Here is a 14,871-nt window from a genome sequence, read left to right as displayed (position 1 = left end):
GATCCTGAAGAAACCTATAATGAACGCAAAACTCGAATCCAATGGTTTCGAAGATATTGGGCCAAGCAACGGTTTAAGTACAGATTCGTCACCAAAGAGTATGCTGAGAAGAATGCTATCAAGCGTCCCTGGGGAGATATTCTCTATAAAAATCTTCAACCCAAGACCAGAACTGAAGCCATTTCTCAGGGTTTCTTCCCTTGCATGGTCCGAGGACCTCAACCTACTGATGCTCATCCCACATCTCTGCTATGGTGTCGGGATGACAATCTGTTCAAGCGCAACTTTCAGTTTGCCAAGAACTCGACCAAGGAGAACAAGAAATCTTGGGGATTAGAATTCAATCCTGGCCCCTCCGTGCCTCGTGCCGATGGCACGCGCGAAGCTGAACCAAATCTGGTTGGGCCCTTCTATGACTTAGAAGGTCTCATCACTCATATCAGGGTTCAAGGGGCAGATGTGGATCGACCTGCAGATGACGCTGACTCTGATGAAGCGCCTGCACCTCCAAAGCCGAAGAAGCAGAAGAAACCCAAGGCTCCGAAGCCTTCCCCTCCACCAAAAGCTTCACGAGTGAAGCCCTTGGCCACTGCTCCACCTGCACCAAGTGTGCGGTCTGAAGATCTCTCTCACGTCTCCAAGACCGAGATGAAGAAGAAGAAGCCTATGCACTCCTCCAGTCCTGCTCTGACCCCTGCTGCCATTCTGAGAAATGAGGCCATTGATCTGTCAAGTGACGACGATCTTACCAATGACGCTCTTGAGCTGTTGATTAAGAGCAAGCAGCAGGCGGAAATATTCAATGATCTTCCCCTCTTCGATGTTGAGATTCTGAACAAGTTCATCGATGACTGGTTTGACAATCCAGAACTCAGTTTTGACGATCTACAACTTCCAATTGGCCTCAGCGTCTCCTTCAACAGCGCCATTGCTTCTGAGTTAGCTCTTGCTCAGAAAATTGTTGAGCTGAAGCACAAGATTCATTTTGAAAAGGCTCAGTTCAAGAAGCATATGGCCAGGCTCAGTGTGAAGGATGTGCAGAACTTCAAGATCATGCTACACGAGCTCAAGGAAGCATTTCTCAAGAAACGTGACGAAGCCCAAGGTTCTCGTGAGCGCATGAAGAATCTTGCTGTCAAATGTGTTCAAGGCTACAATGAAGCTGAAAAGCGCAAGGCCTTGGGGCGACCAGTCATCGACCCCAGAATGGCTGCCAAGAAGAAGAAGAAGCCAGCTGTGGCAGAACCAGAAGAATCAAGGCAGGAAGAACCTCACATTGTCTTCCCAGACAGTATGACAGGCTCGAAGCCTAAGGTCCCCACAGTGGCTTCAGAATTCAAGAAAACTAGAGCAGCTGAAGCTAAAGCCAGAAAAAGGAAAAATCTTGAAGCATCTGATGACGCACCCTCAAAAGAAGAAGCGCAAAACCAAGAAAGCTCGGGCTGCTCCCACAGAGCCCCTTGTTGTCGAGCCCATCTCTGTTGCTCGTCCTGAATCCGCACAATAAGAAAGACGTATGATAGTTCATGAGCCTGCTTCCACAGAGGCTCCTGAAACGGAAGATATTCCAGCTGTTGACCCCACCGCAGCTGAAGACATTGGTCACCACGGCAATGTAGCAGATGATGAAGTCCTTCCTCAGATTGAACAAAATGTGGTATCATCGCCTGTGCTCACGCACAGCGAGCTCATCAGCATTGGTCGTCCTCTGACGCCAATTGCTCAGGATGCATCGTGGGCTGATCACCCACAACAACAAGACACCCCAAGTACTCCCCAACCACAAGTCACCTCACCAGTGCAAGATGACGATGACTTTGAGGCCCAGCCAACTCCATCTCCACAGGCGTCGCCAGCATTACACAGGCTTCGCAAAGGACCAAGGTGTGATGGCCTGGCTTATTAGGGATGATAGACTACTCATATCAATAAGGAATTCCTTCTTTTCCGGGAGCCCATTCGGACAGAACTCCAAAGTTAAGCGTGCTCAGCTTGGAGTAGTGTCAGGATGGGTGACCGACCGGGAAGTTGCTCCCGGGTGTGCACGAGTGAGGACAAAGTGCGCAGAAAAGACTAGTATTGATCTGTGGGGCCAGTCTAGATCTCGCCAGGAGTAACGACCACCGGCGGGTGTGTCCGGGGCGTTACAAGTTGGTATTAGAGCCGACCCTCGCGGTTACACGGATGTTTGTGGACATGTGCGCGGTCATGTTGTTCATGACGTTTGTGACCCGTTGTGGCACACGACATGGTACATGTACCGGACTAGATGCACAGACGTATGTGCCAAGAGGGAACGTTCCTGTGGCCTGACGAGGACGTCGGTTCCTCTGAGTGGGGGTGTATGTGATGGCCTGGCTTATTAGGGATGATAGACTACTCATATCAATAAGGAATTCCTTCTTTTCCGGGAGCCCATTCGGACAGAACTCCAAAGTTAAGCGTGCTCAGCTTGGAGTAGTGTCAGGATGGGTGACCGACCGGGAAGTTGCTCCCGGGTGCGCACGAGTGAGGACAAAGTGCGCAGAAAAGACTAGTATTGATCTGTGGGGCCAGTCTAGATCCCGCCAGGAGTAACAACCACCGGTGGGTGTGTCCGGGGCGTTACACAAGGCCCCAAGTCACTCTTCTGAGCGTTCCAGAAGGAGAAGTGCACCACCGATCTGTTACACGTCAAGTGTTCCAGAAGGAGTAACAACCACCGGTGGGTGTGTCCGGGGCGTTACACAAGGCCCCAAGTCACTCTTCTGAGCGTTCCAGAAGGAGAAGTGCACCACCGATCTGTTACACGTCAAGTGTTCCCAGAAGCCACTCCAACTATGAACGTCTCTGAGTTTGAAGCCAAAACGGCTGAAGATATTTCGGCTACATCAACCGATGATAAAGAAGAACCAAGAGTTGAAGAAGAACGAGTTGCAACTTCCCCAGTCCACCAAGATGCTGTTCTCGAGGAAAATGTGTCCAACCCTCCAGCCACACAAGTGGAGATTGAAGCTAACGTCACCACCACCAACAACACTGCCGACGACACTGATGTCGTCATGTCCGAAGCCAATAATGAAGCACCTGAAGCCAATATGGCCCCTGAAGCCAATGCTGCACCAAACGTGATCATTCCTCCTAAAGCTATTGTGCCACTTGCAGCCCATGTCAACGAAAATGCCAATGCTCCTGTACCCCCTCCAAGACCTCATACTGTTGAGCTGGCATTTGATCATGGTCAACCTCTTATGGTCCGATGGCCCATTCTGGTTCCTCCACCTGCTGCGGGTCCACAATTTGACTATCATGTCGAGCACAAGCCTCAAGTCCAGAAGCCCAAGCCAGGACTTCCAAGATTCCCAAGCATTGCAACCTCACCTGGGGTCTTCAATGTCAATGGCTTCGTGGCACATAACACCTTCTTCAACAGCGCCAAGAACCCATACTCCAAACCTCGCATTTCATCGGATCAGTTCTGGAGCTATCAGCAGCGCAGCTACTATTCATGCGTCTTATATAATCAAGAGCGCACATTTCCACATATGCGTCTCGACACTGAAGCTATAGCTGGCCTGCCCTGTCTAGAAGAAGCGTTGGATTGCTTCAGAGACGCCGGACTCCTGCAATTTGTCACCGACAAGGAACACTGGAATGAAGAGCTTCTATTACAGTTTTATGCAACTCTTCACATCCGCGGCTCCAACAGGGATCCAAAGACTTGGGTCCTTGAGTGGATGACATGCAATGTCCATCATGAAGCCAAAGCTCTTGATATCATTGAGCTAAATGGCCCGTCCACTCCAGGCGATCTGTTTGAACCTGGTTGTAGGCTTCACCATGATGCTTTGGAGAGCATTTTTCAGAAGCCCGAGCCCAACATGAGCCAGATGCTCAGTATGATGAAGCCTTTGCCTCCAGATGCTGAATATCCTCAAGCGTTCTTTGTTGAAGACCTTGAGTATCTGCCATGCACCATCTATCACATCATACGGCGAACTCTCTGACCTATCAAAGGACATTCTCCAGCTGCAAAACTTGAAGGTACAATGAAGACATTGGTCTTCTATATTCTCAATGGCAAGAGCTTCAATGCACAAGATTTCTTCATTCGTCAACTGGCAGCATCAGGCTCAGACATCTTTGGACTGAAGTTCTATGCTCCATGGGTCATGCGCCTCATCAATCTTCACTCTGCAATCAACTATCAGCCCTCTGCACGAAACCATCTTGTCTTTTTGCCAGAGGTCGATCTGTCTGTTGATGCCATTTACCCTGACCCTGCAAAGGAGCCGCTATGTCTTCACAATGCAGACCATTATGTGCCCAATGCTATCACTCGTGTTTATCCCTTGGCAGGCAATGCTCGTGCCCCTCTTCAAGCTAACACAGAAAGCACTATTGCTCAAAGGCCTCGAAAGTGCTCTCGTGGTCTAAATGACCGAGAACTTCTTGTCGCACTTCATCAAAAGCAAGATAAGCATCATGACTGGCTGAAGCGTCAAATGCATAGTCTCTTGGTGGATGTCAATCGCATTCGTAATCTTGCCACCAAGAACGCATTTGTCTCCCATGAAGCCTGTCGGCGATCTTGGAAGAGTCTGACACTTCTGTGCTCTGAAGATGATTTAAGAGCGGATGGCTTCACTGAGAAATATAAGTTTGATTCAACGCCTCCAAGGAATGCAGTTCTGCGACGAACTCCATCTCTTGAAGACTCTGAATACTCCTCTTCAGCGGCTACTGTAAATGCCAGAGTCATCGAGGATGAAGATGATGTGACTTCTCCAACGTCTGCATCGCCACATACCGACACTGCATCGAGTTCTTCTGCATCGCCAAATGCCAACGACGACCCTGCTGCTTCACCTACTCCCTCTGGAAACAAGTAGAAGCTCTATGTCTTCAAACCTTTTTGGTCCTTACTGACAAAAGGGGGAGAAGCATATGAGTTGATAGTCTTCAAGCGGGTCCATATGGGTGGTTGCTTTACTTTTTGCTACTTTTGCCAAGTGCTTACAACTCTCGCTTTTTGATACATTTGGTTCTTTGAGTTGTAACACTTAAACTCGATGGTCGTCTGCTACTTATTTGCTACTAGTAAACGTGCACGCGCAATGCGCGTCTTCGTCTCAAACAATATAGATTCAACAAAAATATAAGGCATGGCAGTTGATAATATTATTATCCCTAGTCTTTTCCACATAGTAGAATGATTGTCCGGTAGCATAGACAAAACATTCGTGGGTATAGAATTTTCAATATAACTATTACATAGAAGATGTAAAAGTAGGTTAAACCATGAACATTGTTTAAACATTACAATAAATCTGAATTTTAGCCTCTTACGAATTAATACCAACCTTGAAACTATGCCAACCCAGAATAAGAAAACTTTGTTATTTCATAACTTGAAGCAGTGCAAGATCTGAATCATTTTCTTGCCTTTGGCAAAACTTAGACACAAAAGAAACTCAGTTCTATAATAACCATTTTCACATCCGCAAGACATACCGATTCCAACCATGCACATGTAAGCCAAAGGGGAGATATCAAATACAAGGTCTCAAAGAGGATTTGCAAACATGCAATAATGAATATTAGTATCCCATTTTTACTTGGTATACATAAATTTATTCACACAATTTGCATATAAATGCAAACTATCTAATCACTGGGAATGAGGGTGGGCCGAGTATACGTTCCTCAATCTGAATAGGAAACAATCAGAATCATGAGCGATCTCCAAGCTCGCATCGTTGCTCCTCCACACTCTAGAACTTACCCCTACTTGTGCTCCAAAATGTTCTTCAACTTGCCGTTGCGAGTTCTCAATGAAATTATTCCTACAATGGACTGAAACGCACAACCTGAAGCAAACACATGTGTGATATGGCTAGTTGCCAACTGAATTCATTCTGCACACTTTTATTCGCAGTGATCATAAAAAATAACATCTCTTCAAGCTGACATGGTCCAAACCGAAAAGGAGAAAGTATTGACGGGGACTGACTTTAAAAGGCAAACAGAGCACCTTACCAAAATAAACACTATCAAGTGACACCTTACTAAATACAAAACAACATCTCAAAAGAACCAAACACCTTGTAAAGCAAAGAGTTTTTTTTACGGTGAAAAGCAAACAAACATCACTCTGCAATGAGAACTACAACTACATCCATTTCAATTAAAACCTTTGTAGTGTACCATCTTATCTCGCTACAAAAAAGGTGTACCAATTAAAGGCACATAATCCAAACAAGAAACTGAAAACATTCTGCACTTTTACATATTTATCCACGATTCTTTTAACATCAAGAATGTAACTAAATGCAGAATATGCAGAGTAATAGTCTTCAAGATCTACATGAAGAAATATTGTGCTATATACACAATCTATTTTGTATTTTCATAATACTGTCAAGAGATGGACTGTACAGAAGTAGCAACACTTCCCTAATGAAATCATAAATTAGTAGGATCACTTACTAATCATAATTGATGAAAAGCAATACAAAGAAATATACATCTATTGGGGGGCCTACAATAGCCAAATGCACGTCTAAAGTGCTGCATTACAGAAATCTGCAAAATAAAAACCATGTTGTTTACCTGAGTAGAGTTAATCTTCTATATCCTCATAATTGTAAAGACAGTTGGAACAACATGGAGAAACGACTTCATTATATATTCTTAATAGTAAATTAAGCACCAGATATAACAATGTAAACATTAATCCATGTTGTTTATCTGATTCAAGCAAATCTTTCTATCAACCCTATATCTAGAGATTATAGTACTGCGGGAACAGCATGTACAAAAGCTATGATACATTTAGTACAGAAGATATGTAACCTGGTCGATTGTTGCCTTGTTGGGGACATGAGTAGAATATATAACCGACTAATTATGCGCTGAATGATTGTATTCTGATATGCTTAAGGGCTAACATGCATATCTCTGACATACTTTCTTCTCTAGTCCGTCATCAAGTTCAACTTCCTGCAAAAAGGAGTTGGGTTCGAAAAAGCAGCTAGATATTTAATTTGGACGAAGAGAAGATATCAACAAGGCTACAAAAATGAATAAATCAATTTGACAGATCAGAAGGAGCAGAAGGAGGGATCTAACATCGTTGCCAAAAGCATTGTTGAATCCATCAGCAACATCTTGCGCTCCCCCATTGCTATCACCATCTCCTTGAGAGAAACAAGACCATAACCTGAAGGGAAAGTCCATCCCTTGAATGACGACCCCACCCTACAAAGAAAACTTTCCATAATTATGAATCACACCAGAAGCACATTAGTTCCTCTATTGAACAGTAATATCATAAGGACATTCCGATCTGGGTCACTTGTTGTACATTATGGTCAGACTACAATTATGACAAGATGATGAATAACGTGTAACAAAATTCTCTCTTTAATAAACATGATGAAAATAGGTTGTGTGTGTGTGTGTATGCTGCTGTATGGTCTGTTACGGAGGACGATGACAGCTTCGGCGGGGCCGGTGGTGACAACATGTAAAAAGGGAAAAATATATCAAATTTAGATACAAGATGCACTTTGCATTGCAATAACAAAGATTTTTTTCTGCCATCCCCATCTGCATGTGATTTAAAATGTCAGGGTTATATATCAACATATGTACATATTGCCCGTCTTCAGTAGCAGAAGACAAGAGGGGTACCACATCAGCAATGGCGATGTCAATTTCTTTGACGAAGTTCTCCTGTCTCTTCTCGTACTCGGCAGTGGTCTGAAACAAACAGAGCACCAACAAAAAAGGGTTAGACAAATTAAAACGCAATTTCATTTTTTTCTTCTTCTGAAAATCATAGGAGGATAAGATAAGAATAAGTTGAAAGCATTCATGATTCATCCATGTCGATCCCACGGACCTTGGCGATCATGCTGACGCCCACCTCCATGGCAAGCTTGGCGATGAAGAGGTCGTCGGTGAGGAGGGGCTCCCTGGACCCTCTAAAGCCCAGCAGCCAACGGAGCAGCGGCGAGAGCTCCATCTCCGTGAAGCGCTGCATGATGTCGCCCGTGATGCGGTCGCCCTCCACGGTCGTGGCGAGGTCCGCCGGTAGGCTGGAGATCTTCCTCTCGCCTGTGCCAGCACGAACATCGCCTCCCCCGGTAAACGCCCCACTCGCCGCCGCCGTCCCCTGTTTCATCATCCCCGCCGTCGCTGCTGATGTTACCACCGCCGCCGTTGTTGCCGTTGTTGCCGTTGTTGCCGGGGAGGGCGAGGGGGGGTGGGGAGGCGGCGGCGAGGAATGGCAAGGTGGAGGCGGAGCGGTAGGGAGCGGAGGAGGGAGAGGCGGGAGGAGGAGGAAGGGGCGAGAGGTCGTGCGGGAGGAGGAGGATAGGAGCAACCGACGCAAGAGCGTGGGGTTTTTGTTTTTCTTCGAGCCCGGGGACGGATGACGGGGGTCGATCGTGGGATTAGTGGGCCGAGCTAACCGTGGTTTGATGTTAAACATTGGGATGATTTGGATCGTTAGATCCTTTGATTGAATGGATGAGATGAATTGGTTCTCCGCCCTCTCGTGCTTTTATAGGGGTAGTAGATTCTATGATGCGATGATAAATTCCGCATGTGCGATGATGGTCATTTTGCAGACGTCCATTTTTCATTATGCATGTCATTATCTTCGCTATATCAAATCATGCATGATGAATTGTCATCATAAGTTGAAGAGGATCTCCACAAGTACAACCTGCCATGTGCATTTGCATTCCAAAAGCAAATTACTTATATGCACATCTTCAGGGGGAGCCTTTGCCACTTATGAAGACAATACCCTATCCTTTACAATCTCACATATTTTATTCCTCGTTGAAAACTTCAACCAGTTTGTCATCAATCATCAAAAAGGGGGAGATTGTAAGTGCATCTAGTGCCACCCCTAGTTGGTTTTGGAGTATTGACGACAAACCTGGTTGAGGGACTAATGTGTTTGTAAGAATTGCAGGATAACACAGTTAGAAGTCCCTCATTGCTTCGGTTTTCCTACCAGAGATGACCCCTAAAAATGTATGAAGACATTGAAGTCAAAGGTGGTATGTGAAGACATTCACATTGAAGACTATGACAAGAGAAGACATCGCGTGAAGACTATGGAGCGCGAAGACTTAGTTGTTTCGTCATTCTTTTTCTTCTTTGTTGAGTCATAGGAACCACCGTACTGTTAAGTGGGGGTCCAAGTAAATCAGTCAGAATGATTGAAGTGATGCTTAACCAAATCCTATGTCTTCGAGCAAAGACAATGAGAGCAAATCTTATCCAGAGCTAGATAAGTCAGCTTTGCTTGTAGCCCAAGTAAAGTTGCCGTGTGAGTTTGAAATCTGACTGTTGGAATACGTGTCAGTTCCTTAGTGACCCAGGGTCATTTCAGACAAATCAGGTCGGGTTGCCTAGTGGCTATAAATAGCCCACCCCCTACATCATAAATTGGTTGGCTGCTCAGAGTTAGCGCACAGCTTTTGTTGTTTGAGAGCAACCCACCTCAAAGCCTTTGAGAGAGAAATCCTTGCGAGGACAAAGCCCTAAACACCCAGAGCCAAAGAGTGTTAGGCATCACTTAAGTCTTCTTGTCTGTGTGATCTGAAGACTTATTACACTTGAGGACTGTGAATCCTCCAGCCGGTTAGGCGTCGCGTTCTGAGCATCCAAGAGTCATTGTGGATCGTCGGTGAACGAAGTCTGTGAAGGTTTGGAAGTCTACCTTGAAGACTTATCTGAGTAATTGGGCGAGGACTGGGTGTCCTTAGCTTAAGGGGAATAAGGTGAAGATGCGGTCTTCTGAGTTGAATCTCAGCCTCCCTAACCAGACGCACAGTTGTCACAGCAACTGGAAGTGGTCCAACAAATCATTGTCTTCAACGAGCCACTGGTTCTATCCTTCCCATCTCTTTATTTGCAGATTGGTCCTTGTGAATTCATTGCTTGTTTGCATTTTCTATTTGTCTTCACTGTGTGACTACTTGTTCTGATTGGCTTCATACTATCTTCCATCCTGATCTTTACTGCCTAGCTTCTATTAGTCTTTGTGCTTTCATTTCATTGAATACTTGACTATGGCTTGCTTAGTGTAGTCTACCTTCCGCTGCATGGTAATAGGTTTATTCCTATCGTTTGTCTTCGAAACTTCCATGTTTTGAAGACTTTCATAAAAATTGCCTATTCACCCCCTCTAGTCGATCACTAGCACTTTCAGCTTCAGTAACACGAGTGAGAGGTACAGTTTCATCCACAAAAGTAATAAACTGCCCACGAGTAGTAGATATCTTCATTTCCATTTTAACAAAATCCATCTGGATGGGGCTATATTTCCTCAACCAATCCACCCCTAAGATTATGTCATAGCTTTTTAACTTCAACACTCTAAAATTGCCAGTAAAGGCATGGCCTTGTATTTCATATTGACAATTCTTTGCTTGAATTCACTCCAGAGTATGCCTCCACTTGCAGCAAGCACTTTAGTTTTTGGTGTAGGACTTGGGGTAACAACCAACTTGCTAGCCATTTCAGGAGAGATGAAAGTAGTAGTACTACCACTATCTACATGTTGTAGCCATAGTACTACCCAGTTTTACTGTCAATATGAAAGTATTTTTAGTTGCTCCAATTCCCATTGCAGCATGCATTAATACTTTCAACACGGTTTCATCAGTTAACTATTCAGTAGTGTCCAGTTCATTATCATCGTAATCTGCCACAAAAATAGTTTCAGAAATTTCATCCTCTTGAGCTTGTAGAGCTTGGATTTGTGCTCTTTGGCTCATCTTGCACACCTGCCTATGACCAGGCACCCATGGTTCCCTACATTTATAACACACTTGATTTTGCTTAGCTTGTTGAATGACCACATTTCTATTAGGTGTTGTATTAGGAACTCGTGGTTTGGACTATTCAAATATCATTTGCCTTCTAGGTTGAGGAACATACTGCTTATTTGGTAAGGTTCGAGTGGAGGGCTGAGATTTTTCCATTCTTCTAGCATACCACACAACAATTTGGAGATCCTTTGGTTCAAAACACTCCACCAGGCTCTTGATGTAAGGACTGAGATCTGACACAAAGCTGGAAACATATATAGTAGTCATCAGGTATAGCAGGATTTTCTCTCCTCGTGACATTGAGCAGTTGCTCAAATTGCTCCACATAGGCAGTCACTATTGTTGTTTGATGTGCAGCATGAAAGTTACTGACAATATCACATATTGATTCCACAGAAAACCTATCAGACAGGTAAGAGCAGAATTTATGCGATGGCACATTAGAAGGTGCATATCCAGTACATCTCCACCACTGAATTACAGGACCTTTAAGATAGGAGATGGCCAGTTCTGTTCTATGTTCAATGGGAGTTCTGATAGCAGCAAAAAACTGTTCCAAGTTCTGAATCCAAGACTCAGGATCCTATCCTTCAAATTAAAAAATGTTCAATTTAGATGGCTTAACAGTCAGAGAAGTTCTTCTTCTGTAATAATTATCAGCCCCTTCTTCCTCATGTATTTCACCCAACCGCACAACATTTCTCTGTACAGCTTGTGCACTTTCCATTTCTTTTCTCTGCCCATAGTTTGGATGCATGTAAGGTACTTTAGGAGTACCATCCATATTCAGTTCTTTGCATGTATGGTCTCTAAGAGTGGCAGTATCAACTGTCAAAGGAGCCCCCTTGTCAGGCATTGCAACCGAGGGAGGAGTAGGATCCTGTAACTACTTCGGTCTACCAGGAGCCACTATTAGGGATTGCAGCTGGTTCTCTTTCGGTTGCACACTCCCATGTCCTTCTTCCGCTTCCTCCACCTGCTCTGGCTCAGGGTCCAACAGTAAGCGTGTGAAATTTGCTTGTATCTTGTCAAAATTGTTTTGCATAGTGGCAAAATTTCTGTTGACAACTGCCTGGAATTGCTGGAACTCTTGATGATCTTCCTCTCTATCTTGACATAGGGTCTTGATGTCCAGCTCCAAGGACTCCAACTGTAGGTCAATAGTAGTCCCTGAATCCACAACCTCCGGCATGCTGTTGGGGTTGTCAATCTGCACCATAGAGGGTTGGGAGGGAGGGATTAAGATGCCACCGTCGCCTTAAACCGCCATCAACGCCCGCCGCCACATGAACATGGTCAGATCGCCGGAACTGGAATTTTACCACTTCAGAATTGTTCTTAAGCAACCAGACGGACTGCCTGACTATCGTCGAACAGTTGCCACTCCGGCCGCCGCCTGCTGTCACCGCCTGATACGTCTCCGTCGTATCTATAATTTTTTATTGTTCCATGCCAATATTCTACAACTTTCATATACTTTTGGCAACTTTTTATATTATTTTTGGGACTAACATATTGATCCAGTGCCCAGTGCCAGTTCCTGTATGTTGCATGTTTTATGTTTCGCAGAATATCCATATCAAACGGAATCCAAACGGGATAAAAACGGACGGAGCTTATTTTTGGAATATTTGTACAGAATGTTGATGCCGCTGTCGCCATCTATCAGAACTCGGGAGAAGCGAGCAGCTCGCCTTTCGGTGGCAAACGTGGCATCCAACACCAGAGCATAAGAGCCGGGATTGGGCATCACCTCCGGGTGGTCGGCTTGGCTCCAGCTGATGGGCTTCTTAGACCAATGCATGAATTCCGGGGTTCCTGATGCCACCGCATTTACTTCTTGTCATTGCTGCGGTCTGCCGCGCCTGTCATCGGCCACGCTGTTAAACACAACATAAGCCCCATGCTCTTCAGGATAATCATCTTGTATGGCGCCGACAGGCCGAGCCGCCGGCTGCTGTGGAGGAGGAGGCCGCGGGCCGGCTGGCGGAGGGGACTGGAGCCCGTCACCCTTAGCGATCCTGGTGAGCCAGTGGCACTTCCGAGTGGTGTGTTTGGACGGCTTTGCACCGCTGTGGAATTTGTAGGGTGCATCAAGAGTCTATTCGTACAAGAAGGTGGGCAACCAGTTGGGCTTGCCGTCCTTCTGGCGTTTGGGAGGAAGCCGCCCTTCTAGCTGTTGATCTTCGACTGCTGCCACCTGCCGGCTTGTGGGAGCCGGCTGCATGGCCTTACGCTTGCTGTCGTTCGGTTTATGTCGCTGACTGGCCTCACCAGCTGGGGTCCGAGGAGCTTGAGGGGCCACCTTGCTCGACACATTGACTTGAATCTCCGCCTTCATGGAGGAGTCGGTCATGGCGTAATTGTCTGCTATGATTAGCAGCTCGTCGAGGGTCACCGGCTCGTCGCAGAGAAGCTTGTGCTTGAGGAGGGTGCTGAAAGGATCGAGAAGAGGTGTCTAGAGGGCGGGTGATTAGACACTAAGTACCAAAAGTTACAGTTTTTAATTTCTTTAAGTTAAAGTGGAGTTTTCGCACAAGTTTAACAAACACAATACATATCAAGCAAGCATGCAAAGAGTATATGAGCAGCGGAAAGTAAAGCATGCAACTTGCAAGAATGTAAGGGGAAGGGTTTGGAGAATTCAAACGCAATTGGAGACACGGATGTTTTTGTCGTGGTTCCGATAGGTGGTGCTATCGTACATCCACGTTGATGGAGACTTCAACCCACGAAGGGTAACGGTTGCGCGAGTCCACGGAGGGCTCCACCCATGAAGGGTCCACGAAGAAGCAACCTTGTCTATCCCATCATGGCCATCGCCCACGAAGGACTTGCCTCACTAGCGGTAGATCTTCACGAAGTAGGCGATCTCCTTGCCCTTACAAACTCCTTGGTTCAACTCCACAATCTTGTCAGAGGCTCCCAAGTGACACCTAGCCAATCTAGGAGACACCACTCTCCAAGAAGTAACAAATGGTGTGTTGATGATGAACTCCTTGCTCTTGTGCTTCAAATGATAGTCTCCCCAACACTCAACTCTCTCTCACAGGATTTGGATTTGGTGGAAAGAAGATTTGAGTGGAAAGCAACTTGGGGCAGGTTAGAGATCAAGATTCATATGGTGGGAATGGAATATCTTGGTCTCAACATATGAGTAGGTAGTTCTCTCTTAGAAAATGCGTATTGGAAGTGTAGGTATGTTCTGATGGCTCTCTCCACGAATGAAGAGTGGGTGAAGGGGTATATATAGCCTCCACACAAAAACTAACCGTTACACACAATTTACCAATCTCGGTGAGACCGAATTGAGAAACTCGGTCGAACCGATTTAGCAAACCTAGTAACCGTTAGGATTTTCGGTGGGACTGAGATGCAACTTGGTAGGACCGATATGGTTAGGGGTAGGGCATAACGTAATCTCGGTGAGACCGATTACACAAACTCGGTGGGACCGATTTTGGTAATAGGCTAACCAGAGAGTTGGTCAGGCAAACTTGGTGAGACCGATTACACAAACTCGGTGGGACCGATTTTGGTAATAAGCTAACCAAAAAGTTTGCATTGTAATCTCGGTAGTACCGATTGCTCAATCTTGGTGGGACCGATTTTGGTAATGGACATACACAGAGAGATTACAATCCCATCTAGGTGAGACCGAGATCCCTATCGATGAAACCGATTTGCCTAGGGTTTGTGGCAGTGACTATGACATCTGAACTCGGTGGTGCCGGATAGAAAGAATCAGTGGGGCCGAGTTTTACTTTTGGTTTAGGTCATATGTGGACGTGAGAAGGTAGTTGAGGGTTTTGGAGCATATCACTAAGCACTATGAAGCAAGAACCTCATCAAGCAACACTGTTGGAAATATGCCCAAGAGGCAATAATAAATTAGTTATTATTATATTTCCTTGTTCATGGTAATCGTTTATTATCCATGCTAGAATTGTATTGATAGGAAACTCAGATACATGTGTGGATACATAGACAACACCATGTCCCTAGTAAGCCTATAGTTGACTAGCTCGTTGATCAA

General features: G+C 45.5%; 1 protein-coding gene and 1 pseudogene across 1 annotated transcript; both read right to left on the bottom strand.

The window, feature by feature from the left end:
- Positions 1-6,520: 6,520 nt before the first annotated feature.
- On the bottom strand, positions 6,521-8,170 carry LOC125528270 (protein RETICULATA-RELATED 4, chloroplastic). Its single transcript, XM_048692763.2, has 4 exons — positions 7,886-8,170; positions 7,675-7,743; positions 7,111-7,239; positions 6,521-6,981 (listed from the first exon to the last, which is right to left on the bottom strand). Exons 1-4 carry the CDS (start codon positions 8,168-8,170, stop codon positions 6,925-6,927), a joined length of 540 nt encoding a protein of 179 aa, XP_048548720.2. The 3' UTR covers positions 6,521-6,924.
- A 1,993-nt stretch (positions 8,171-10,163) lies between these two features.
- Positions 10,164-12,054, bottom strand: LOC147958496 (uncharacterized; annotated as a pseudogene).
- Positions 12,055-14,871: the final 2,817 nt, after the last annotated feature.

This window comes from Triticum urartu, chromosome 7A (assembly GCF_056163025.1).
Source record: "Triticum urartu cultivar PI428250 chromosome 7A, HENAU_Tu73, whole genome shotgun sequence".
In the NCBI taxonomy this organism is placed as follows: Eukaryota; Viridiplantae; Streptophyta; class Magnoliopsida; order Poales; family Poaceae; genus Triticum; species Triticum urartu.
This window is presented reverse-complemented; position numbering and strand designations above follow the sequence as displayed.

Excerpts from the sequence above, each read along its gene's own strand:
- LOC125528270 (XM_048692763.2), bottom strand. The coding sequence starts at position 8,170 with ATGATGAAACAGGGGACGGCGGCGGCGAGTGGGGCGTTTACCGGGGGA. Across the intron at positions 7,240-7,674 it reads ACATCGCCATTGCTGATGTG|GGTGGGGTCGTCATTCAAGG; the intron begins GTACCCCTCTTG and ends TTTTCTTTGTAG. Across the intron at positions 6,982-7,110 it reads ACAATGCTTTTGGCAACGAT|GAAGTTGAACTTGATGACGG; the intron begins GTTAGATCCCTC and ends TCCTTTTTGCAG.